Below are 27,549 nucleotides of genomic sequence, written 5' to 3' on the forward strand. Positions count from 1 at the left end.
ACGATCCCATGGAACTTATGAAAAAGAATGCTACCCACATCTAGAGAAAGAATTATGGGAGTAGAAATGCAGATGAAAAACATGACTTATCACTCAGTTATATGGGTGTATTTGGGGTTGTGGTTTTTAAAAGATTACTCTATTACAAATATGAATAATACAGAATTAGATTCTGAGTAATAAGACATGTATAAATCAGTGGAATTGCTTGTCACATCTGGGAGGGGGAGAGAAGAAGGGAAGGAGAAAGCATGAATCATGTAACCATGGAAAAATATTCTAAAAATAAATAAAAATGAATAAAAACATATTAAAAATGAAGGAAAAATGATTGTTAAAGTCCTCAGCCCAGGGTTTGGTGCATGGTTAGTACAGGCAGGTAGGTGATGCAGTGGATGATTTGGGGCTAGAATCAGGAAGACTTGAGTTCAAATCCAGTCTCAGACTCTTCCTAGCTGTGTGCTCCAAGCAAGTCATTTAAACACTATTTGCTTCAGTTCCTCATTTGTAAAATGGAGACCCACTGGAGAAGAAAATGGCAAACCACTCTAATATCTTTGCCAAGAAAACTTCATAGACTAAATTCATGGGATCACAAAGAGTTAGACATGACCAAAGAACAAAGCACTCTATAAATGTTATTCTTGTTATTGTTATGATTCATATTTTAAATTTATGATCCAAATTTATTCCCCAAGTGAGCTTGAATTAGTAGATTATTGTCTCTGGGCCTCAGTTTCCTGGAGGGTTGGATAAGATCAGCTCTAATGGCCCATTTTACTCTGAATTTATGATTCTATGATCAAGGCTAAAAGATATGGGTGAGGGAGTGCCTTTCAGTTCTAGGTATAACTTTCCTGTCATTCTAGTCTTTCCATGTGGTTGAAAATGCTCACCTTTACTTTCCTCTTTGCTTTGTTTCCCCTCTCCCTTTAGGGTTAGGGTTGGCAGAATTGGAGGATTTTTGGGAGGAGAATCACCCCTTCCATATATACACTCATCAGCTGGATGGGCTTTCCCTACCATGTAAAAATTACTTGGACAGTAGTGAGATCTCTGGATAAAGCCAGGATTTAGCATTTGTATGCCCTGGGCAAATTTAAAAATTGCATCCCTGTGTTACTGTCCACTGGAGGCTTTCCGCTTTTACCGTAGCACAAAATTGATACCTATGGGCTATGGAAAATGGAATTTACCAGTACAAAAACTATGCATATTTATTAAAATTCATGTTCAAAGGTGTCTCCCCTGCTCTTTCTGTATGTTGTACCCAAGGCGATTGCCTCCCTAGCCTAGCATTAATTCCTGCACTGTTTACTACTGAGATACAGCCTGGGTGCTTGAGGGCATAAAGATAATGAAGTCACGACTCCTGCCCTCAGGGAACATGGCATCAACAGCAGAGGTAGGCACACTAACAAAATCAGTACAAAAGAGAATACTATCCACTGAACCACCTAGCTGCCCCAATACAGCCTTAGCAACAGCTAAAAAGAAGGAAAGCAAAGACTGTGTACATGGGGAAAAGCAAGTGACGGATACAGCTAGGTAGCACAGTGGATAGAGCATCAGACCTAGAGTCAGGAGGTCCTGGGTTCAAATTTGATCTTGAACACTTACTAGCAATGCAACCCTGGACAAGTCACTTAACCCCAATTGCCCAGCCTTTGCCACTGCTTCTGCCTTAAATCTGATCTTAAGACAGAAGGCAAGAGTTATTTTTTAAAAGCGAGTGAGTAGTTTTACAGTGCAAAACTCATGCAAATAGACGATACAAGTGAATAGAAGGAGAAGAGGGTGGAAAGGTGGGTTGGAATCACATTGCCAAAGCTTCAGCCACCTTGAGTCCATGGATGCTCCTATTGTCTATTTTCAGAGAACAGGAGCTGTAGCTATTGATGCTCATACACCCCAGCACACACATCTCATCAGATTGCAAGCTGCAGCTTGGCAGAGTGGAGAGGGTCTGACTCGAAGTCTGGAAGATCTCAGTTCAAATCCAGTCTCCTATTTATTGGCTTTGTGGCTCTGGAGCCCTGGGCAACTCTCAGTGATTGATGGATTAAGATCTCTGTCGGTGCGGGGGGAGACCCCATGCTGAGGAACTCACAAGTCTTTAATGTATTCTATGTGAGAAAGTCATTTTATTATCAGACATGTAGAAGCTATGCTTTATAAAGAGCTTTTTTACTCCAACTTTTCTTTTGCTTAAGGAAACGTTACCTCCATCCTTCTGCCCCCAGCAGGGTTGTTTGGTGGAGAGAGCACTAGATTTGGAGTCAGGCGACTCCAGTTCACATTCTGATTGATATTATGTGACCGTGGGCAGGTCCATTTCTTCATCTGTAAAATGGGGTTGGATTAGGCAGCCTCTCAAATTTCTTCTCACTCAGATATCCCAAGATGTAATGAAATGACTGACCCACTTCAGAAAGACATAGGCTTTCCCTTGATTTTTTTTTCCCAGAATGGGCAATGTGTTATGTAAGACTCCTCATCTAGCTCCCTCTGACCAGGGATGCACATTTGCGAGCGGGCTGACTGGCACTGGACAGATCTTTCCTTTCCGTGTCTGTAGGTACCTGGTGGAGGGCTAGAATTCAAAACCCTGGCTTCAGTCACACAGCTCTCTAACCTACTGAGCCAATTGTTCCTGTTTCTGGAGCATAAAAGATGATTGAAACTTTGAACATGCCCATTTCTGATAAAGATGCATAGCCTGTTCCATCAGGAGTGACAGGTGGGACCTCAGGCAGGGCAGACAGATGGGGATCCTTAGTCTTGTGGAAAAAAATGAGCTTCTCTTCCTTTGACATGTGAGGCTGCAAATCTCTTTGTACTGTTTTATCTGCTAGCTAGTTGTTTATTTTTTTAACCCTTGTCTTAGAATTGATATGAAGTATTTATTCCAAGACAGAAGAACAGTAAGGGCTAGACAGTTGGGGTTAAATGCCTTGCCCAGGGTTCACACAGCTTGGCAGCATCTGAGGTCAGATTTGAACCCAGGTCCTTCCTTACTCTGAGCCCGGTGCTCTTCCCCTGGGCTACCCAGCTGCCCCTGCTCGCTAATTACTTTAAAAAGATTTCTTATGTTCTTACATTGGCAGCTGGTCAAGCACAGAGTAGTATTCCCTGGACCAGCCAAAAGGAATGGAATTGGGGATGAAATTTTCAGAGGCTCAGCTTTCTAACAGGGCAGAGTAGGCAAGGACATTAGAGAACATCTAATGGGATCACTTTATTTTGCAGATGAGGAAACAAAGTCAAGGGAGGAATTCTGTAACCCAGAATTAGAGAACTAGTTAGTAGTAGAGCTTAGACTAGACCAATGTGCCTCCAATCCTAGGATAGGCTGCCCATGCTTTCTATGTAGTTTCTTGAACTTGTTCCCCAAAAGAATGCCATGGTTCCCTCTCTTTCTTTTTTATACCCCCCCCCCCATCAAGACCTTGCAATCCCTAAATTTAGAGCCAGGAGAGACTTTTGAGGCCATCTAATTCAATCAACTCATTCTACATATAGGGAAATGGAGGCTTTGAGAGGGTAAATGATTTGTCTAAGGCCACAGAAGGAGTATCAGAGCTTGAATTTGAACCCAAGCCCTCTGACTCCAGAGCCAATGCTCTTTCCGCTATATTCTCTGGCTTCGACAGATGCCATTCTATGAAACTTCTTTCATTTTTCTGGGCTCAGAAATGTTTCATTTGTGTACAGCTTTACCATATGGCATATGTATACTTCTCAACATGGCCCTTGGCTGCACCAAAGCCACAAAGGCTCCCAGGCTTATTGTGAATAGGTGACTTCCCTGCAGATATCCCAGAGTCTCCTATCGAATAAGGGCTTTCCACTTCTCCAGGAAGGGGTATGTTAGTTTCAAAAGGGAAATGGGTTGGAAAAAGAAGACTAGAAAGTCTAGAAAGCCTCTAGAACAACATGTAGTGGGCATTCAGTTAATGTGTATGAAGACAAGCTTGGGCATAAATGGAATTATCATTTAAATGTAATCCGGGTTATCTAGAAATTAGAATTGCTTTATAATGGTATAGAGGATTAAGAACTGGTCTCGGAGTCAGAAAGACTTAGGTTTAAGACCTGCTTCTGATGCGTGCTGGCTGTGTGACTTTAAACAAGTAAGTCACCCATCTTCTCAGTATCCTGGGTGAATTTGTTTTTAGCTCCTACTTTCTCTTAGTAACAACACTAAGACAGAAAAGCAAGGGCTAGGCAAAAAGGGTTAAGTGCCTTGCCCATGGTCATGTGGCTAGAAAGTATCTGAGGTCAGATCTGAACCCAGGTCCTCCAACTCTAGACCTGGTGCTCTTTCCACTATGCTATCTACCCACACCCCTTGGGTAACACTTAAAGAATACAAGTTAAGCAACAATGTAAATGGAAAGACCAAATACCAAATAATCAACAGTGAATCTACTTTTATAGATTCTATAAATCTATATCTACATAGATATATTTTGTATATAATTTTATAATTAAAATTACAATGATTAAACAGGACTCAAATGAAGAGATTTGAGAAGATGGCCCCAAGCCACCCTTTAAGGGCGGTGGGAGATCCAAAGGTGTTGTAAACTGCACATTTTTAGACTTTTCCATTTTGTCAATCAGTTATGCTGACTTTTTCCTCTTAAAAATATTATTTGCTATATGAAATGGTTCTCTGGGAAGGGAAAGGGGAAAGATAGTAGGGATAACTGTGATGATGTAAGGAACAGAAGACATCAATAAAAATGTATTTAAAAAAGGAGAATACAAATAATGTAAATGAAAACAACTCTGAAGAGCTTCCTCACACCTATCAAAGTGGCTAATATGATAGAAAAGGAAAAGGACAGATTCTGGAGGGAATGAGGGGAAATGTGGTCACTAATGTCAAATGATGCAATCATTCTGGAGAATCATTTGGAACTATGCTTAAAGGGCTTTAACACTGCACACCCTTTGACCCAGCAATACCACTATTAGGTCTGTTTTCCAAAGAAATTAAAGAGAAAAAGGAATAATATGTACAAAGTACTGATAACAGCTCCTTTTGTGGCGATAAATAATTGAAAATGAAGGGGATGCCAATCCATTGGAGACTGGACAAAGAAGTTATTACATGTGATTATGATGGTATACTATTGTGCTATAAGAAATAATGAGCAGGATGCTTGCAGAAAAACTTGAAAAAAACTCATAGGAATTGATGCCAAGTGAAGTGAACAGATCCAAAACATTGTACACAGTAACAGTAATATTGTATGATGAACAGTTGTGAATGACTTAGCTGTTCTCAGCAATTCAATGATCCAAGACAATTCTGAAGGACTTACATCAAAAAAATTCTTTCCACTTCCAAAGAAAGAACATTTGAATGCATCCTTTTTTTTTAAAACCTTCTTTTTTTTCTTGGGGTTTTATCGGTCTGTATTTTCTTTAACAATATGATTAATAGAGAAATATGCTTTGCATGAATATGCAGGGAGAAAATTTGGAACTCAAAATTAAAGAAATATTAAAAATTGTTTTTATATGTAATCAGAAAAATAATCACAAAAAATACAAGGTGTGGATAAGTTTATGATCTGATTGGTATGAAAACTCAAGAACCATGGATCTTGCATAAGTGAGGTAACAGGTTTAGATTATGAAAAAATATAGTCATTACTTTTATATAGGGCATTACAATTTTTTACCCAATTTACTTATGGTTTCCTTCTTTATGTTTAAGTCACTCACCCATTTTGAATTTATCTTGGTGTAGGGTGTGAGGTGTTGATCTATTCCTAGTCTCTCCCACACTGTCTTCCAATTTTCCCAGCAGTTTTTATCGAATAGTGGATTTTTGTCCCAAAAGCTGGGATCTTTGGGTTTATCGTATACTGTCTTGCTGAGGTCGCTTTCCCCCAGTCTATTCCACTGATCTTCCTTTCTCTTTCTTAGCCAGTACCAAATTGTTTTGATGACTGCTGCTTTGTAATATAGTTTTAGGTCAGGGACTGCAAGGCCCCCATCATATGTGTTTTTTTTCATTATTTCCCTGGATATCCTTGATCTTTTGTTCTTCCAAATGAACTTTGTTATGGTTTTTTCTAAATCAGTGAAGAAGTATTTTGGTAGTTCAATGGGTATGGCACTAAATAGATAAATAAGTTTGGGTAGGATGGTCATTTTTATTATATTGGCTCGTCCTATCCATGAGCAGTTAATGTTTTTCCATTTGTTCAAGTCTAGTTTTAGTTGTGTGGCGAGTGTTTTGTAGTTGTGTTCATATAGTTCCTGTGTTTGTCTTGGGAGGTAGATTCCTAGGTATTTTATTTTGTCTAAGGTGATTTTGAATGGGATTTCTCTTTCTAGTTCTTGCTGCTGAGCTGTGTTGGAGATATATAGAAAAGCTGATGATTTATGTGGGTTTATTTTGTATCCTGCAACTTTGCTAAAGTTGTTGATTATTTCAATTAGCTTTTTGGTTGAATCTCTAGGATTCTTTAAGTAGACCATCATGTCATCCGCAAAGAGTGATAACTTGGTCTCCTCCTTGCCTATTTTGATGCCTTCAATTCCTTTATCTTCTCTAATTGCTACTGCTAGTGTTTCTAGTACAATGTCAAATAGTAGAGGTGATAATGGGCATCCTTGTTTCACTCCTGATCTTATTGGGAATGCATCTAGTTTATCCCCATTGCAGATGATATTAGCTGTTGGTTTTAGATATATACTGTTTATTATTTTTAGGAATGACCCTTCTATTCCTATGCTTTCTAGTGTTTTTAATAGGAATGGGTGTTGTATTTTATCAAAGGCTTTTTCTGCATCTATTGAAATAATCATGTGATTCTTGCTAGTTTGCTTGTTGATGTGGTCAATTATGTGGATGGTTTTCCTAATGTTGAACCAGCCCTGCATCCCTGGTATGAATCCTACTTGATCATGGTGAATGATCCTTCTGATCACTTGCTGGAGTCTTTTTGCTAGTATCCTATTTAAGATTTTTGCATCTATATTCATTAGGGAGATTGGCCTATAGTTTTCTTTCTCTGTTTTTGACCTGCCTGGTTTTGGAATCAGTACCATGTTTGTGTCGTAAAAGGAGTTTGGTAGAACTCCCTCTTTGCTTATTATGTCAAATAGTTTGTATAGTATTGGGATTAACTGTTCTCTGAATGTTTGATAGAATTCACAGGTGAATCCATCAGGCCCTGGGGACTTTTTCTTAGGAAGTTCTTTGATGGCTTGTTGGATTTCAATTTCTGATATGGGATTATTTAGGAATTCTATTTCCTCTTCTGTTAGTCTAGGCAGTTTGTATTTTTGTATATATTCATCCATTTCTCCTAAATTGGTGTATTTATTGCCATATAATTGGGCAAAGTAATTTCTAATGATTGCCTTAATTTCCTCCTCATTGGAGGTGCTGTCCCCCTTTTCATCTTTAATGCTGTGAATTTGCTTTTCTTCCTTCCTTTTTTTAACTAGATTGACCAGTACCTTGTCTATTTTGTTTGTTTTTTCAAAGTACCAGCTTCTTGTCTCATTTATTAAATCAATAGTTCTATCACTTTCGATTTTATTAATTTCTCCCTTAATTTTTAGGATTTCTAATTTGGTTTTCTGCTGGGGGTTTTTAATTTGATCGCTTTCCAGTTTTTTCATTTGCATTTCCAATTGATTGATCTCTGCTCTCCCTTGTTTGTTAATATAAGCATTCAGGGATATGAATTTACCTCTGATTACCGCTTTGGCTGCATCCCAAAAGGTTTGGAAGGATGTTTCGCCATTGTCATTTTCCTCGATGAAATTATTAATTGTTTCTATGATTTCTTCTTTAACTAAACGGTTTTGGAGTATCATATTGTTTAATTTCCAATTGGTTTTAGATTTGGTTTTCCATGTACCATTACTAATCATTATTTTTATTGCCTTGTGATCTGAGAAGGCTGCATTCATTATTTCTGCTTTTCTGCATTTGTGTGCTATGTTTCTGTGACCTAATGTATGGTCAATTTTTGTGAATGTGCCATGTGGTGCTGAGAAGAAGGTGTATTCCTTTTTATCCCTATTTATTTTTCTCCATATGTCTATTAATTCTAATTTTTCTAAGATTTCATTCACTTCTTTTACCTCTTTCTTATTTATTTTTTGATTTGATTTATCTAAATTTGATAATGGTTGGTTTAAGTCTCCCACTAGTATGGTTTTATTGTCTATTTCTTCCTTCAATTCTCCTAGTTTCTCCATTAGAAATTTGGGTGCTATATTATTTGGTGCATACATATTGATTAATGATATTTCCTCATTGTCTATAGTCCCTTTTAACAAAATATAATTACCTTCCCTATCCCTTTTGATCAGGTCTATTTTTGCATTGGCTTTATCAGATATCATGATTACCACTCCTGCCTTCTTTCTATCAGTTGAAGCCCAGAAGGTCTTACTCCATCCTTTAATTCTGACCTTGTGGGTGTCAACCCGCCTCATGTGTGTTTCTTGAAGACAACATATGGTAGGGTTTTGGATTCTAATCCATTCTGCTATTCGTCTACGTTTTATGGGTGAGTTCATCCCATTCACATTCAAAGTTATGATTGTCATTTGTGGACTCCCTGGCATTTTGATTGCCTTCCCTAATTCTAACCTTTTCTTCTTCGGCTCTACCTTTTAGTCCAGTGATTTACTTTGAAACAGTCCCCCTTGTCCCCTCCCTTGATGTTTCCCTTTTTAGTCCCTCCCTTTTTGTTCCCTCCCCCTCCCCCCTCTCTTTCCCTCCCTTTTTGTTCTCCCTCTCCCCCTCCCCCCCTTGGTTTTCCCTTCTCCTTACCCTTGTTGGGTAAGATAGAATTCAAGATCCCAATGGATCTGGATGTTTTTCCCTCTCAGAGCTGATTTCCCTGAGATTGAGGTTTAAGTAACCCCCCCCCCTCTTCCTCTCCTTCTTATAGGAGTTTTCTTCCCCTCCCCTTCCCATGTGAATCTTTGTGTGAGAATGATTATTCTATTTGGTCTTTCTTTACCCCCTATTTATACATTACATTTTCCCCACATGTTAGTATACATAGGTTGATATAAATGTAGTCCTTATAGAAGAGAGTTTGAGTAAAAGAAGAAGATAACATTTTCCCCTTTCCTTAATATTTACCTTTTCAGGTATTCCTTGCTCTTTGATTTTCGGTATCAAACTTTCCACAGAGCTCTGGTCTTTTCTTTGCAAAAAGTTGGAAGTCTTCTATTTTGTTGAATGCCCATACTTTCCCTTGGAAGTATATAGTCAGTTTTGCTGGGTAGCTGATTCTTGGTTGGAGACCCAGCTCTCTTGCCTTTCTGAAGATCATGTTCCATGCCTTACGATCATTCAGAGTAGAACTTGCAAGGTCTTGTGTGACCCTGATTGGCATTCCTTTATATCTAAATTGTCTTTTTCTGGCTTCCTGTAGGATTTTTTCTTTTGTTTGATAGCTTTGGAATTTGGCAATTACATTCCTGGGAGTTGTCTTTTGGGGGTTTAGTGTAGAAGGTGTTCTGTGAGCTCTGTCAGTGGCTGTATTGCCCCCTTGTTCTAGAATCTCTGGGCAATTTTCTTTGATTATATCTTGTATCACCATGTCCAGTTTGGTGTTTATTTCTGGCTTATCTGGGAGTCCAATTATTCTTAAATTATCCCTTCTCCCCCTATTTTCCAGATCTATCACCTTGTCGGTGAGATACTTTATGTTCTCTTCTAATTTCTTGGTATTTTGGCTTTGCTTTATTGATTCTTGCTCTTTTACATGATCGTTGTCTTCCAGCTGCCTGATTCTGGCCTTTAAAGTCTGGTTTTCTTTTACAGTTTGGTCAAACTGGTTTTGTAGATGCGTGAATTTCTTTTGCATTATTTCCAACTTTTCCTCCCAGAAGGCTTCCATCTTTTTGGTCATTTCTGATTCAAATTCTTCATAGGTTTGTGGAGAGTTTCCATTTCCTTTGGAAGGTTTTGGAGCATTTTCTTTTATATTATCTTCTGTCTGCTCTGTATTTTGTATTTTGGCTCCATAGAATGTGTCCAAAGTCGCCCCTTTCTTCTTATTTTTCTTGGTATTTTGGGGCTTCTGTGGTTCTGTGGAGTTTGCCATTTCTGAATGTGGAGGATTAGTTTTTCTTGTCTCTTTCTGGTGTTCAGGGGCTTTAGTCCTGGGCAGATAGTTCTATTCCCCCCCCCCCCCCCCCCCCCCCCCCCCCCCCCCCCCCCCCCCCCCCCCCCGGCTCGCTTTCCGGAAGTTGCCTTCAGAATCGCTGGCCGTGAGGCTGTTTCGTTGGCCTGCGGAGGGATGGGCTGCAGCTTTCCCAAGCTCCGGGCAAGGACTTTCACTGAGACTTGGATAGCAGGATCCAGCCCGTGAGGCTGTCTTGCCCGCCCTGAGGGTTGCTGTTGTTTCGACCAGCTCTCTGCAGCGGAAGCCCCAGGCAGTAACTTTCACCGGGACTGTAGAAGGCCCTGAGGGTTCTGCTCTCTGAGCCTGGCCGGGCTGCGGCTTCCGGGAGCCTTGGACTCTGTGCTCCTACCCCTGAGGTCCGAGTGATCTCGGGTTCTGGCTTTTAAGGGGAGCCGTACCTTTTGAACCGGGTCCAGGTCCAGGAGGAGGGTTCCCAGGGTCTGTGCTGTTGATCGTTTTGAATTTCGGCGCCTTAGGAGCTTATCGTTTGAGATCGGTCGGGAAGGGTTTTCAGGAGATCTGAGCTTTAGCTTTCTCTAAGCCGCCATCTTAACCGGAAGTCCAGGGCATTACAATTTTAAATGTTCTTTCACACACATTTCTTGCTTGATATGATAATCGTATCCTTCGTACTAGCATCCCCATTTAACAGTTGAGGAAAGAGCCTCAAAGTACTCAAATGGCTGAGTTAGTACACTATAAAAGTGGGTCTAGAACATTGACCACCAAAGTTTGTTTAATGTTTAATCTTGGCCACATTGAGAGAGAGTAGCATTTTGTGAAATTTAAAAATAAGCAACCGTAGAGATCAGTCATTTTGAGCTCTTAAAGCGAGTGGGCAGCAGCCTTCTCAGCCCAGTTAAGAAACAAACCTGTGATGCTGCTTAGAATAATGGCTCATTTGATGATATAATGTTTAGACTGGGTATGAGAAGTGGGGATGGAGGCAGATCCAAAAGATTACAAGAAGACAATGGGAGAACCTTAAGAAAATTATACAAACAAAAATGCAAACAAAAACAACAACAAAAAAATCTATCATTACATAACAGAAAGACATCTGTCTCTGGAGTCAGAAAACCTGGAATCAAATCACACCTCTGACACTTAATACCTGTGTGCCTTCTTGGCAGAGAAAAGAGCACGTTATACAAAGGAGAAGTATTTGATCTCTTTCCACATCAGCTTGTCCCAAACCATTATACAGCACTTGCATTTAAGCTATTCTTCATATTACGGTCTTCTCCTCTTGGTGGTTTCATTTAATAAAGTTTAACTTTTCATGGCCTCAGTTTCCACAACTGTCAAATGAAGAGGTTAGATGAAATGTGCTCCAAGTTCCCTTCCATCTCTAGATCTATGATTGTAATAAATTCAGGCTGAGCTCCCAATTCCAAGGGATGAAATAGAACAAAAGTAATCTGCTACCCTAGAGATGAGAGGCAAAGAGAATCAGGGAACTTGTCTTCGTCAAGAGGGGCTGAAGCCCCCAAGTGACTCATTATTATATCCCTTTGTGCCATGGTTCTGGCCGTATATCCATTGAGGCAGTGACCTGGGCTAATTCTTCTCATCTAGAAGACTGGTGTACCGGTACCCACTTCAGAAGGGAAAAGGGAGAACTTAGTGCTCATTCAGAGTCATTCAACCTTATTCAGCGAGGTGGCACAGTGGATAGAGGTCTAGACCTGGAGTTGGGAAGACCCAAGTTTGAATCCTGACTCTACTGTTAGACTGAGTACTTAACTTGTGTACCACAATTTTCTTATCTGTAAAATGGGGATAATAGCACCTACATCTTAGGATTGTGTTGATTAAATGAAATATTTGTAAAGCACTTTGCAAACCTAGTATAAATAAATGCAAATTGTTAATGTGATAAGCTTAACCTCTCTGTTGTTTCTCCTGTCTACAGGTGGCCGAGATAAGCGAGGTGGACCCATTCTGACTTTCCCTGCTCGGAGCAATCATGACAGAATAAGGCAGGAAGATCTGCGGAAACTCGTGACTTATCTGGCTAGTGTGCCGAGGTAAAGTTTAAAGGATGATGTATTCTCAACGTTCAACCGTGCCTCTTTCAGAGAGTCTTGGAACCCCTAGGAGGGCGAAGACTGGTTCTCCAGTTGGAGAGTCTTCTAGCCATCCTCTCTCTTGTTGGTATCATGAATGCTAGACCCATCTCCCTCACTTGCCCTGTTGTTGTTACAATTAACTTGCATCGAGTGGAAACTATGAGGAGAGATAGATAGATGGTCCATTTGAGGAAGGTAAGGCAGTGGCTGCCCTTGGAAAATCCAATTCCCTGCAGTCCACAAATGTTTATTAAGCACTTAGATTATTCTAGGAACTAGATCTGGGGACGGGGACTGGACCTGTGTTTTCATTGATATGGAGAACTCTCAAGTGAAAAATTGCCTCCATCCATCATTTCAGGTCTGCACCTTTTCCAAAAGATATAGTTTTAAAATAGGGGTTCTTAGCCTGGTGTTTGTGAACTTAAAAAAATGCTAACTGTATTTCAATATAACTAGCATACTCTGAGATCCTATGGATTGTATTTTATGAAGTTAAAAGCATATTTTCTGAGTAGAGGATCCCTAAATTTGACCAGATTGCCAGAAGGGCCCATGACACAGAAACGTTTAAGGATTTCTGATGATTATTTGGGGCAGGAGAGGTTAAGTAATTTTCCCAGTCACAAGACCAGTACAGGTGAGGGGAAAGACTTGAACTCAGGTCTTTTTAGCTTTAAAGCCAGATCTCTGTCCCTTACATCAAGGTATCTTGCAGGAGCTAAAGCCAGAAGGACACAATTGAAACAGTAACTGCGTGCTTTCTACTGGGGAAGGGGAGAACTTGAGAAAGTGATGGAATTCCTAGTCATGGATATCCCTTTGTCATGGGAAAATAATTGGGCAGCAGTAATAGGACAAATGAGAACTTGAGAGGTTTCTGCATTGTCTTCTATCCTGAAGTTTGGGGTTGGGGTTTTTCCCCTGAAACTCTGGAGAATATAGTGCGTATATTTATAAACTGAAATTTGGAACAAATAACTCACCTTTCATTAAGTGGAATAGACACTGCCTTCTGTTCTGGCTGGTGTGATACCAGCAATTCCATTCATAAGGATGACAGGAGCGTACATCTGGGAGCCAGCCACTCAGAGCTCTCACTTTTAGGGACGAAGAGGGTCCAGGGCCTACTGGGGTACAGCAATGCGTTTGCATGGGGCCTGCTTTGAAGAGAGATTTCCATGGAAGGAGCCCTGTTTCCTTTCATTTTACAGTGGTTGTGGGTTGCTTGGCATTTGCTGTGACCAGTTGGAAATGGCACCTTATCTTTTCTCCAGTTTGCTGCAGGTTTTACTGAAAAGCTACAAGATTAGGGAAAGGAACAGGATGTTCTGACCTGATATTGATGGGAAATCACCATCAATTTTTTAAGCTTGGTGATGAAATTCTTACAGCCACTATAGAATGGGAAGGCAATAAATCTTAAGGAGCTATGAAGAAAACATATATAAGATGAGAAAGATAGGGCTCAGCAGTATGAACTTCGAGAACGTAGTGACCATGGTTTTTCAGAAGAAATAGAAAGAAAGGAAGGCTGTATATAAAAAACACTGAAAGGCCATTTCCACTCTATCATAAATTCAGTGCTAAAATGAACCTTAGAGCTGTTCTTTTCCAATCCTTCAGGAAACTGAGGTCCCAAAGCACTAAACTACTTGGTCAAGTGTACTTGGATAGAATTAGAAATATAAACATAAGAGCTAACATTTATATAGCATTTACTACATGCCAGGCACTGTGCTAAGCACTTTACTGTTATCTCTTTTGATCCTCACAATAACCCTGAGAGGTAGGTGCTATTGTTAATCCCCATTTTATAGCTGAGGAAATTGAGGCAAATAGAGGTGAAGTGACTTTCCCAGTGTCACACAGCCAGGGAATATCTGAGGCTGAATTTGAACTTTTGAACTCAGTTTTCTCTTTTTCTTTCTTTCTTTCTTTCTTTCTTTCTTTCTTTCTTTCTTTCTTTCTTTCTTTCTTTCTTTCTTTCTTTCTTTCTTTCTTTCTTTCTTTCTCTTTCTTTCTTTCTTTCTTTCTTCTTTCTCTCTCTTCTTCTCTTCTCTCTTTCTCTCTCTCTCTCTCTCTCTCTCCACCCACCCTCCCTCCTTTCTTTCTTTCTTTCTTTCTTTCTTTCTTTCTTTCTTTCTTTCTTTCTTTCTTTCTTTCTCTTCTTTCTTTCTTTCTTTCTTGTTCTTTCTTTCTTCTTTCTTTCTTTCTTCTTTCTTTCTTTCTTCTTTCTTCTTCTCTCTCTTCTTTCTCTCTTTCTCTCTTTCTCCTTTCTCATTCTCTCTCTTCTCCTCTTCCTCTCTCTCTCCCCTCCTCCCTCCCTCCTTCCTTCCTTCCTTCCTTTCTTTCTTTCTTTCTTTCTTTCTTTCTTTCTTTCTTTCTTTCTTTCTTTCTTTCTTTCTTTCTTTCTTTCTTTCTTTCTTTCTTTCTTTCTTTCTTTCTTTCTTTCTTTCTTTCTTTCTTTCTTTCTTTCTTTCTTTCTTTCTTTCTTTCTTTCTTATCTATTGATGATACATTACTGAAGATAGATGAACACAATAAGAGTAGGGCATCTGTGAGAGGGATTTGGAAGTTTTTTTTTACATTGTTACAAAAGGATATTTATTATGAAGGTGTAGCGTGAATAGAAGTTCAAATGTTTCCCATCGATACCTGGGGGCACACTTTCCTCTAGACTGCCATGGTTCCTGGGGATGGTGGGTTTCTATTTAAAGTAGTTTCTACATAGTATTGATCTTACCTAGTTAATTTCCAAATGGGTCATTGCCATTGGATAAGTCATGGCCTCATCAACTCTGCATTGGTGTTGGCTGGCTGAAAAACTCAGAATAGACTTTGGCTTCTAGACTTCTTGTGGCTTTCCATTATGGCCTCTTTCGAATTTCCTTCATTGAAAGCAGGAAAGACTAGACAATGGAAGCAGAAGTAACAGCAGACCTCTGCTCTCATAGACCACACTATGGCAATCCCAGAAGGCAAAAAAGGTTGGAGGCATCCCTCACAAATGAAAGCATTCAGCAATTATCCCTTCACTGGAACACACCTAACCAGGAATGAGGATCAACATTTGGGTTATATTTATGGAAGAAATTTCCAAAAGGGAATGTTGCGGGAAAATGGAATGAGGCCCCTGTAGACGTTCTTATTTTTAAAGACTATTAAAGGATATAGAAATGTGGTTTGCATGATGATACATGTATAACCCAATCAAATTGCTTGGCAGCTCCAGGAAAGGAGAGGGAAGGGAGAAAGGGAGGCAGTTTGGATCCTATAACTTTGGAAAACTCATGTGGAAATTTGTTATTACACTTTATTGGTAAAAAAGAAAATAAATTTTAAAAACTTTAAAAAACAAAGACTATTAAACAGAAGAGAGATTCCTATCCCTCTTGGAAGTAGGGACATGAACCAAATAACCTATTTGTTGAATGCAACAACTGATCCAGAGAGGGTTGGGGCTAAACAGATTTAAAGAGCACTAACTCCCCCCCCCTCCAAAAGGCATAGAAAGATAATGTTTCTTTGGAAGTTTCCCTTTGAGAGGCACATAGAACCATTAGTTCATCTAGAGCCTCTAGCAATATGGATTTTGGGGAAACGATAATAGGACCCATAGGGAATATGTTATGCTTGTTTTCCTGTCTCTGGTCATCACCAGTAAACTATCTGGAGCAAGTAAATCAGAGAAATCAGAAGGGTTTGAGGACTGTCTTTTCTCTTACTAGATAGATGATGGGTTCATAAGATAATAGGTTTAGGACTAGATGGACTCCATTTTTCAGACGAGGAAATTGAGGCTGTGGGTGTTTAAATAACTTGCTGAGCATCACACAACCAGTAAGTGTCAGAGACAAGATCTAAACCCAAGTCTTGTTGACTCAAAAGCAAGTACTTTATACATTATATCCCACATACTCCAGGAAGGGAGGAAGAATGAAAAAAGATCCTGAGAGCATGGAAGGAAACCAGTGCCAAATGGAACAAAGGTGGCATAGCAGAGAAAGAGACCTTTTGTACCATTGAATCCATGCAATAGATTTGAAATTAGCATGGTAAGTTATTTTCTCGAAGCCTCGTCCCATGATGGCACTGAGACGGAACCACAGCTCCTAGCAGTAGGAGGACTCCTGCTGCGTCCCCTGGGAGGAAGAGACACATTGTGGGAGTGGGTGACTGCCTCCTCCAAGCTATGGAGACAGCTTCAAGGAGGCCTGACTTGGCAGAACAGTAGGTGTGCTGTCTTCTAGGAGCATGTGATGGAGACACTGCCAAGACTAATCTAAGTTGTTGTTTCTACCCGCTTCTGTTCATTCATGACAAGTTGCTGTCAAAAGAAATAGAGAATGAAGTTTTATTGACTTTGAGGCTCTAATAAAGAAACTGAATAATACAGGATCATAGATTTAAAGTGAGAAGGGACCTCAGAAGCCATCTAGTCCATCTCTCTCATTTTACAGCTAAAGAAATTGAGGCTTACAAGGTAAAGTGATTTGAGAACCTAAATTTAGAGTTAGAAAGGACTGTAGAAGCTATCTAGTCCAACCCTTTCACTTTACAGAGGAGGAACCTGAGACCCTTGGGGATGAAGTGATTTGGCATTATCGATCTAGAGTTAAAAGGGACCTTAGAAGCCATCTGCTCTAACCTTCTCATTTTATAGATGAGGAAACAGACACATAGAATGAAGGAACTTAGGATACTAGATTTAGAGTTAGAAGGGATCTAGGAGGTTCTCTAATCCAACCTTTTAATTTTACAGATGAAAAAACTGAGGCACAGGCTAATTATGTGTCCAAGGTCACATTGGTAGTGAATGGGTAGATAAACTGGGATATGAATCCAGGTCCTAATTAAAATTTCAGGACTCTTTCCATTAAGATGTTGTCCACACTGCCTCTCAGATTGTCACAGGTGGCAAATATAGATCTAGGATTTAAATCCAGGTCCCCTATTTCTAAGTTCAGCACCCTTTTTGCCGTCTTGCTTTGCCTCCTGGGACAGATTATGTTTTTGTTACATCTTCTTATTGCTGGTAATGGCTCTGGTAGAGGGGATATGCTCTGGAGTTTGGCTATTTACCCCAAAAAAGATTTTCCTAAGAGTAATCTGGCTTCCAGTATCAACAGCTTATGGTACAAGAGTGCCAGGCTCATGTTAGGGGATACAGGGCAACCCACAGAAGCTGAGGAACGTGGGTTAGGAAGGAGATATAGGAACCTGATCACAAAGAACTTCCTTCGAATTTTGAGAAAAAATAAAGAACATGTAACTGAAGCCAGTTACTATGAAGCATCTGACTATGCAAGTTCATGCACTGTTCTTACTTTCTGGGGAGAAAGGAATGAGGGGAAACCATTGGCTAACCTGCACTATAACACATCACTGGCTTGGGATTGGGCAAAAGCTGACCTGCTTTGGATAGCAACTTGCAGAGGAAGAGTAATTGACTCTCTAATTGGCAATACCTGTTGTGTCCTTGGCAATTGTTGTGGCTGATAAAAAGAGCAGCAGTTCTTAACCTCTTTTTTTTGGCATTGTGCATCTCTTCTAGAGAAGCTTATGGATGGCTGCTGGGAATAATGTTCGAAAATGCAAAAATAAAATACATAGACTTACGAAAGACACCTCTTGTGTTGAAATAGGTCAACTAGGTGATGCAGAGTGCTCAGCCTGGAGGCAGGAAGATTCATCTTCATGGGTTCAAATCTGACCTCAGACACTTGTTGTGTGACCCTGGGCAAGTCACTTATTCCTATTTGTCTCAGTTTCCTCATCTATAAAATGAGCTGGAGAAGAAAATGGAAAATCACTCCAGTATCTTTTCCAAGAAAACCTCAAATGTGGTCATGAAGAGTCAGGCATGACTGAAATAACTTGACAAAAATAAAAATATTGAAATACAATTGTCAAAATATTTATTAAAAAAAAGCTTGGAGACCCTACACTAAGAACCCTTGACTTAGAGACAGTGTGGTATAGCTGATAGGACACTGGATCCAAAGTCAGGACTTGATTTTGGACACAGAAAAACTTGTATTCAAGACTTGCCTTAGATATATGGGTTAGTGTATGAGTCATTTAACTCCCAGTATCATTTTCTTCTCAGTCTTAGTTTCTTCATCTGTGAAATGGTGATAAAAATAACCTACCAATGGGTTAATATATGTATCATGGTGAGCATCTCATGGAACATACAATGGGACAGCCTAGCTTGGACCACTTCCAGGGAGAGCCAGAATATATACACTTTGCAAACCTTAAATTGATTAGTCATTATCCGATATTATGATGATGAAGAACATAGATGTAATGGATAAAGAGCTGCCTCAAAGTCAAGAGGACCTAGGTTCAAGGTCTGTCTCTGCTCCTCAGTGGCCCCAGACAACTCTGAAGCCATAGGCTGTGGATCTGGGGGCTTCCTCGCTGGGAATTCCTTACACTAATGAAATCACAAGCCTGACTGAAAAGTATGACAGTCAACATGCACCAGAAAAGGTATAACATGAAGAAGGGGTTTAAAAAAAGCTGTTAGACAAAAGAAAAAGAAATACTAGTTTTAAAATAATGGGAAACATTAACCTTAGGAACAATAGAAAGGCAAACTTGGCATCCTTTCCTGGCAAATTTTTAGAAGAGATTATTTCTTTTTTAAAATTTAAAAAATTTTATTTAATTAGTCAATTTAGAACATTTCCCCCTGGTTACATGAATCATGTCCCTTCTTCCCTCCTTCCCCCCTTCCTGTAGCTGATACACAATTCCACTGGGTTTTACATGTGTCTTTGATCAGAACCTATTTCCATATTGTTGATGTTTGCACTACGGTGATCATTTAGAGTCTTCATCCCCAACCATATCCCCATCGACCCATGTGATCAAGGAATTGTTTTACTTCTTTGTTTCTGTTCCCACAATTCTTCCTCTGAATATGGATAGTGTTTTTTCTCATAGATTCCTCCAAGTTGTTGAGGATCACTGCATTGCCACTAATGGAGAAGTCCATTACGTTCCATTGTACCACAGTGTATCAGTCTCTATGTACAATATTCTCCTGGTTCTGCTCCTTTTGCTCTGCATCACTTCCTGGAGGTCCTTCCAGTTCACATGGAATTCCTCCACTTTATTATTCCTTTGGGCACAATAGTATTCCATCACCAACATATACCACAATTTGTTCAGTTATTCCCCAATCGGAGGGCATCCTCTCATTAGAAGAGCTTATTTAAACAGGTGTTTCTGAGTATTTAGAAAGAACAGAAACAAATACTTCCACTGAGGTCCCTGCCATTGTGTTCTCTGCCAGGAGCTGCATTTTAAGAGGGAAATTTGCCAATCAACTCATTATCTTTACTCTCTAAGAGGACATATAGGATGAGAAAGGAAGGTATCATCACACAGTCCAAATGAGCAACATCACAATCTGGTATTGGCAATTCTGAAATATAAAAGAACCAATCATTCTAACAATAGGCAATTATTACAAGACTACTCTGTGCCAGGCACCATGTTAGGTGCCGAGGATACACAGTGACTGATGCAATTCTTGTTTAGATGGGGAAACAACAGTTAAAAAGTCTAGTATATAATCAGAACAAATGTTAAAAGAAGAAATGAACACAATGTAGGAAAGGAAGGAGGCACTAAAAAAATTGAGAGGATTAGCAATGGATCTAACTTAAGTCAGAAGATGGTACTTGAGCTATTTTTTTAACACTTACTTTCAGTCTTAGAATCAATACTGGGTATTGGTTCCAAGGTAGAAGAGTGGTAAAGGATGGTCAATGAGGGTTAAATGACTTGCCCAGGGTCACACAGCTAAGATATGTCTGAGGCCATGTTTGAACCCAGAATCTCCTGTGTTTATGCCTGGTCCTCTATCTAATGAGCCTCCCAGCCGCTCCCTTAAGTTATTTCTTGAAGAAAGAGAGAACCCAGTGAGAACAGAGTGCATCCCAAGCTTGTGGAATGGTCAATGCAAAGGTTCAGAGATGAGAGATGCAGTATTGTGTCTGAGAAATAGAAAGAAGTTCATGTTTTCTGGATCACAGAAGTAATATACAGTGTGATTAGAAGGATAGGTTTGGGCCAGTCTATGATGCATTACAAAATCTAAACAAGGATCTATTCTAGAGGCAATAGGGAATCACTAGAGTTGGTTTAAGTCTACACTTATGGAATAAGAGAGCTAGATGGTACAGTGGATAGCACACCAGACCTAGAGTCAGGGAGACTAATCTTCCTGAGTTCAAATCTGGCACTTATTAGCTGTGTGGCCCTGGGAAAGTCATTTAATTCTGTTTGCCTCAGTTTCCTCATCTGTCAAATCAACTAAAGGAAATAGAAAACCACTCCAATACCTTTGCCAAGAAAACCCCAAATGGGTTTTTGAATTTGGACACAACTGAAAAATGACTGAATATGAATAACTTTTAAGGAATATCACTATGGTATCCTTTGTGTGTATGTGGTGGGAGTGGGGTATAGACTGGAATAGTGAGAGAGTAGAGACATGGAGACCATGCGGGAAGCCTTGGAAGGATCTAGGTGAGAGGTTATGAGGGCTTGTACCAAAGTGGTAATTATGGATAGGGTGGATATTATGGAGATAATGAAAGGCAAGGTTTGATGACTGATTAGATAAGTAGAGTGATAAAGAGTGAGGAGTTGAAGATGATGCTGAGGTCAGTGACCTGGGAAACTGGAAAGATTAGTGGTATCTTTGACACAAATGCAGGAGCTTAGAAGCAGGTTGATTTTGGGGGGGAAAAGATAGTGAGTTCTGATATAAAAATGTTGATTTTGAGCTATCTCCAGTTTGAAATACACAAGAGGGAATTGATGATACAGTACTGATCCTCAGGAAGGCGACTGAGCTGAAGGGGTTATGGTTTCCATTGGCAAACTGGTGAAGCCCATGGATCCCTTCTCAGAATGATCTCTTGAAATAATTAAAGGTAATGAAGCTAGATGGCCCAATGGATGGAGTGCTGAACCTGGTGTCAGGAAGATAAGTCTTTCTGAGTTCAAATCTAGTCTTCAACACTTGTGGGTGACCCTGGGCAAGTTATTTAACCATGTTTGCCTCAGTTTCCTCATTTGTGAAATGATCTGGGGAAGGAGGCGGTATGGGGCAACTAGGAGGTTCAGTAGATTGAGAATCAGGAGAGAGAGAGAGAGAGAGAGAGAGGAGGTCCTGGGTTCAAATGTGCTCTCCCACACTTCCTAGCTGTGTGATCCTGGGCAAGTTACTTAATCCCCACAGCTTATTACTACTCTTCTGCCTTGGAAAAAATAGACAGTATTTATTCTAACATGGAAGGTAAGGGTTTTTTTTAAGAGACTGAAGAGAACTTTCAATAATGATCCAGTTCTCATCTTTCCTTTGGTTGATCTCTCCTCCCTCCAGCCTCACTGGCTTCTTAGTTCGACAAGACAGAAGTCTTGGAAAGATGCATTCAAGTGTAGTCAATTGATGATTATTCATATTAACAGAGAGATGTAGTGACATAGAAAGCCCAGCCTCAGTATTTACAAACAGATAATTGAGCATTGATCATGAACCAGGAGAGAAGAAATAGAAACAGACCTTTCCATGTCCTATATCTAGTAAGGAATGTGGATGTTGTTTCTTTCTTTTTTTTCATCTCACTTTCATTGTCAACATCTTGTTATCATCTTGAGCAAGGGGGACAGGTGTCAGATGGGGAAGGGAAGATGACAGCAAATTAGCATGGGTTATTCAGGGCTGCCAATCATCCAGAGATACCCGCATTCCCTGCCTGCATTTTGATCAGATTCATTCTTGTTCTTTCTATTTTGGTGGAAGCCAACTCAGTCTACCAGTAAATAGGAACAGGCAGAATGAGACAGAAAGGGAGATAATAGAAGAGTAGGTAGAAACTGCAAGGTCATCCTCCACTATTCTCAGCATTAGCAAGTCCTGATGTCACCCATGCTGTCATCATCAAAGGCTCTTCTTGTAAACACCTCCAGAGACGGGTTGTTAGAGGCCTCTGTCATGTTCTAGGCTCCTCTGAGGAGGAATGAAAAGACAGAGGCAGAGATTATGGAGGTTCTATAAAAAGGGACCAATACGAAAAAGAAAAGTTGGGTTTTTAAGAGCTAATATTTATACAACACCTTAAAAATTGCAAAACCCTTTATATATGTTATTTCATTTAGTCCTCACAATAAGCTCAGGAGGTTGATGCTTTTATTATTCTCATTTTATAGATAAGGAAACTGAGGAATACAGTGGTGAAATGGTTTATCAAAGTTAGATTTTAGGTTGGATTTGAACTCAGAACCTCAAAACTTCAACTCTAGCACTCTATACTCTACCTCACTTAGGAATCTTTACATTTTTCTGAAATTGTGCACTCTTTGCACCCCCCTCCCAGTTATTTGCTAAAGTACTGAATTCCTTGGAGGAGGAAATGGCAAATGATTCCAGAATCTTTGCCAAGAAAACCCCAAATGGGGTCACAAAGAGTGAGATAATTGAACAGTTGAATTCCTCCACCTTTCTTGGCAGTCCCTACTATTTACACTACCTTTTAAAAATACTTGTTAAATGTCTACATCGTTGGTTGTGACATCAGCAATGAAAAGTACACAAAGACTTCTGCCAGGTCACTAATGGCCAGCATCTTCTTAGAAGAGTTCTAAAGCTATCTACAGCAAAGGATGCCTCTACAGCTTATAAATAGTTGCTCAACAGCTCTAGGGGCAGCTGGGTGGTATAGTGGATAGAATACCAGACCTGAAGTCAAGAAGATCTGAATTCAAATCCAGCTTCAGATACTTACTAGCTAAGTGACTCTGGGTCACTTAACCTTGGTTGCCTCAGTTTCCTCATTTGTAAAATGACTTGGAGAGAGAAATGTCAAATCATTCCAGCCAAGAAAACCCCAAATGGGTTCCCCAAAAGGCTGCACAACTGATTGACTAAACAACAACAACAAAACAGGAAACTGCTACCTACTGATGCAGGGTTGAAGCACTGAGAAGGCGAGGGACTTGTCCAGAGTTCCACAGTCATTATAGATGAGAAACAGGACCTGATCTGAGGTTTTCAAAAACTGAGATCAGCATTACATAGCAGGCAATTGCATCCTATAGCATTGCATGCTATGCACATTTTCATATGGTTATGTTTAGTATATTAGAGGTAGTGTGGTGTAGTAGATAGAGAACTGATCTCAGAAGCAGGAAGAACTGGATTCTGACATATATTGGCTGTGTGACCCTTGGCAAATCACTGAACTTCTCTGGGTCTCATGCAACTCAATTAGACATAAATTGCAGTTTGAACAAATTTCTTCCCAGAATTCCCTAAACCTCATGAAATGCCCTGTCCTGACAATTAATAATGCATAGATGCATAGATACAGTAAAACTTGGGCTACAACTTCATGGGCACTGGGAGAATGAGTTCATCTTGATAGTCTGGTTTTTTCCAGAAAACCCAGGGCGCTCTTACTTAAGCATCAAAGTTCTTTACCTTTTATTTTAACTGTCCTGGCTGGAAACCAATCCAAAATGTATTATTACAGACCTCCCTGTCCCACTTTTTTTTCCCCCCACTGCCCATTACTGTTTTGTCTGAAGCTCAAGAAATTCTAGAGCCATTCCACAAAGAGACGTTTGTTTGATGCTGTAACCACGTTCTTTAAAAAGCAAAACAGAACACCGGGGCTCAGACATAAGGGGAGCAGCCTCTAATCTGGGCACAGACCCAATCAGGCACTAGCCTTGGGAGCACGGGAAGGGAGAAACCATTCCCTGCCTTCTTAAACCGAAAACATTGATCATGATGTAAGCTTTGCTTTTCTGGTCATCTTTATGACCCACACTATTGTCCGAGGCTCTAACAGTGATATCCAAGCAATGCTGGGGAGGTCTTGTGATCTTTCTATAAAATGTCATCACGTTGCTGGTTCTTCGGTCAGATTTTTATAGGTTTTTTCTATATCTTTTCTTCCTCCCAACTGAATTCCTTGTGTACCCAAGTATACCCTTTCCTCCCTTCTGCTATACTGTCTCCACTCGACATGGGGCTCTGAAACTAGGTAAGCAGCTCATTAAACTGTGTTTAAAGTCAGAATAAATAGCCACCAAGTGAGAGCTGTGAGGAAAAGGCACGAGTTGAACTCCATGGACTGAGAAGGAAATTGATTTAGGTGGCGGAAGGGTCCTTTTTACTTACTTCTGGCTCCAAGAGATGTTCCCAATAGAAGAGGTGGCAAAATGACCAAATTCTAGTTCCTTATTCTACGAAACTGCTCCGCTGCTGTGAAGAGGACAGAATGGGGTGGGAAAGGGACAAAAGCAGAAAGGGAGGGATGGGGAAGAGGGAGGGAAAGGCAGAAGAAAGTGCTGTTTGCCCCAAGAACAAAAACTGCCCACTTTAGCTCTGTCTATGAAGCTGGAGGAGGATGACAGGAGGGTGGGATGGCAGGACCACTGGAAAAGAAATTAGGAGACGTAAGTTGAAGGCTCACCCATTGTACAGGTGCCTCCAGCCTGTGGCTGACATGGCATTCTAATTTCTGACTTCTTTTTCTACTGGAAAATGGGGAAAGGGATAGAAATGTCCCTGAGGTTTAAGATCCCCCAAATCTCTGGGGCTTTTTAGGGCTAAAAGGAAGCTTAGAAAAGCTTAACTCAACTGTCTCATTTTACAAATGAGACCCAGGTGTCAAGTATTTCCCTCTGACCAGATCCGTTCTATGGAGGAGGGAATGGGTTCCGTTGTTCTGGGAAGGGCACAGAGTTCCTTGACTTGGTGACCCAGATTCATCACCCTCTTTTCTCTTATCCTGGGTAGGAGAAAAGTAAGGGTTTTCCATGCTTAAAGGTCATTTGACTAGGAGTTGTAGATATACCCACACAGAAAATACCTTCCTACATATCCTCTAGAGGTTCACTGGCAGAATACAATCGGACTCAAAAAGAAAAAAAAAGACAACAAGCCACAAACTTCTGGGGAAATCCTAGCCCACCGTGGCCCGTGCCCCCACTTCAAAGCCTCCCTGTGCCTTTGTCTTGCTCTCAGATAATCACTGCCTCTGCCCCAGGAACAGAATTATAGGGCCAGACAGGAGATCAAAACAGTCTAGCAGCAACACTTGCTGATTGCTCCTTGCAGGTGAAAGATGCTGACTGATGGCAGCTTTTGCTAAACCTGGAGTCCCTGGATCCTCATAGCACTAACAACCTTTATCCTGCCCACCCTGGTGTTCCTACTGGCTTATTTTGTTGTTGTTGTTATTATTATTATTCAGTAATTTTTCAGTTCTGTCTGACTCTTTGTGACCTCATTTGGGTTTTTTTTGGCAAAGATACTGGAGTGCTTTGCCATTTCCTTCTCCATCTCATTTTACAGATGAGGAAACTGAGACAAATAAGGTTAAGTGACTTGCCCAGGGTCACATTGCAAGTAAGTGTCTGAGGCTCGATTTGAACTCATGAAGATGAGTCTTTGTGACTTCTGTGCTGACCCTCTAAATGCTACAAATGCCAGAGGCAGTTATTTGACTTGATTTCAGCTCACATAGCTTAGTTATTGACTCTAGTGTCCCCCTGTTTTTCTAGGATAAAATATAAGCTTTTCTGTATGTCATTTCTAGTCCTTCTCTACTTGGTTCAAATCTAACTATTTAGCATCCCCTTACACTTTCTTTGGCTCAAAAAAACTGACCATTTTTGCTATTTCTCACATGTGGAATTTCATCTCTCATCCCCCTGCTTTTTGCATAGGCCACGGTCCCATTCCTGGAATGCCCCACTCTTACTTCTGCCTTTTGGAATCCTTAATTTTCTTCAAAGCTCAACTCAGCTATCTTCTACATGAAGCTTTTCTTTTCAACTTCTAGTATTTTGTGGATACACACTTATCACAGCTCTAAAACTGGAAGGGACCTTAGAGTTTATCCAGTCCATTTGCTTCATTTTTCAGATGAAGAAACTGAGGCCCAGAAAATTGAAGTATCTTTCCCAACATCACACAGATAAGCAGAATGGGGATTCCAACTAGACTCCTTTGACTCTTAAATCACAATATCTTCTTATAGACTCTAAGTTCCTTAAGATCAAGGGCTGTTTCCATCTTTTTGTGTAGCCTGGCACATAGTAGGCATTTAGTAAATGTTTGTTCATGGATTAATGGCAGTACAGGAACTAAAAACTCAGTTCTTTTTCCTCTTTAATGCTCTCTCCCTCAAGCTAGGCTGAGTCCCTGAATAAATTATCATTTCATCAGGGTTCATAAATCTCAGAACTGTCTCCTAGCTTTTGATCTGTTTCATGACCCTTGGCCAGCATTGTTTTATTCAGCAAACATTTATGATGTGCAAAGCACTTTGCTAGGCACTGGGGGAAAATCTGAAGATAAATAAGACTTGTCCCTTTCTGCTCAAATAGTTTATAATCTGATAGATCCCTCCAAGGCCTCTGAGCTGGGACTGTGAATTCAGTGATGAAAACCAGGCCATTAGCACTGGGGGTTCCCTGACTGGCTGGACTCCAGGATATGTAGCCTTCATATTCCAGAGGAACAAAATCATAAGATGGTCTGATAACTTTTTTTATTTGAATTAATTTATTTAGTCAATTTAGACCATTATGCCTTGGTTACAATAATCACATTATTTCCCTCCCTCCCCTCCACCCACCCTACCCACAGCCAACGTGCAATTTCATTGGGTATTACTTGTGTCCTTGATCAGAGATGGTCTGATAACTTGAAAGGTAAAAGAAATCATTTTTAAAAAAGCAAAAGGAAAATGTAGAAAAATCCATTGATTAAGAGACAAAGTGATTTTCTAAAAATATAGGTCCTTCCAACAACAAGGTAACTCAGTGGTCTGAGAGCCAGGACTGTCAGACTGAAGTTCAAATATGGCCTCAGACACTTCCTAGCTGTGTGAATCTGGGCAAGTCCTTTAACCTAAATTCCCTAGCCCCTAAGGCTTTTTTTTTTGGCCTTGGAACCAATACATGGTATTGATTCTAAGATAGAAAGTAAAGATTAAATAAATTCAAATAAAAGAAAAGAAAATTCTATAAGAGGTTGGGTGGAGTTGGGTGGTTCTCCTGGTAAATTCAAGATTATCAGAATATATGGGTTCAAATCTGGCTTTAGATACTTCTTAGCGATATGACTCTAGGCAAGTCACTTAACTCCCATTACCTTGCCAATGTACAATATTGAGTCTAAGACTTCTAGATTCTAAGACTTTTTAAAGATTAAATTAAACATTTAAGGGAATATCAGAATAGAG

General features: G+C 40.1%; 1 protein-coding gene across 7 annotated transcripts in view; it reads left to right on the forward strand.

Annotated features, from left to right (window-relative positions):
* Positions 1–27,549, forward strand: part of KALRN (kalirin RhoGEF kinase) — a 1,009,634-nt gene that overhangs the window by 303,306 nt on the left and 678,779 nt on the right. For all 7 annotated transcript variants that reach the window (XM_056793564.1, XM_056793558.1, XM_056793562.1 and 4 more), the window contains exon 3: positions 12,103–12,217. In XM_056793564.1, the coding sequence (XP_056649542.1) occupies positions 12,103–12,217 (115 nt within the window). The remainder of the gene's footprint in view (positions 1–12,102; positions 12,218–27,549) is intronic.

Source organism: Monodelphis domestica, chromosome 4 (genome assembly GCF_027887165.1).
Source record: "Monodelphis domestica isolate mMonDom1 chromosome 4, mMonDom1.pri, whole genome shotgun sequence".
Taxonomy (NCBI): domain Eukaryota; kingdom Metazoa; phylum Chordata; class Mammalia; order Didelphimorphia; family Didelphidae; genus Monodelphis; species Monodelphis domestica.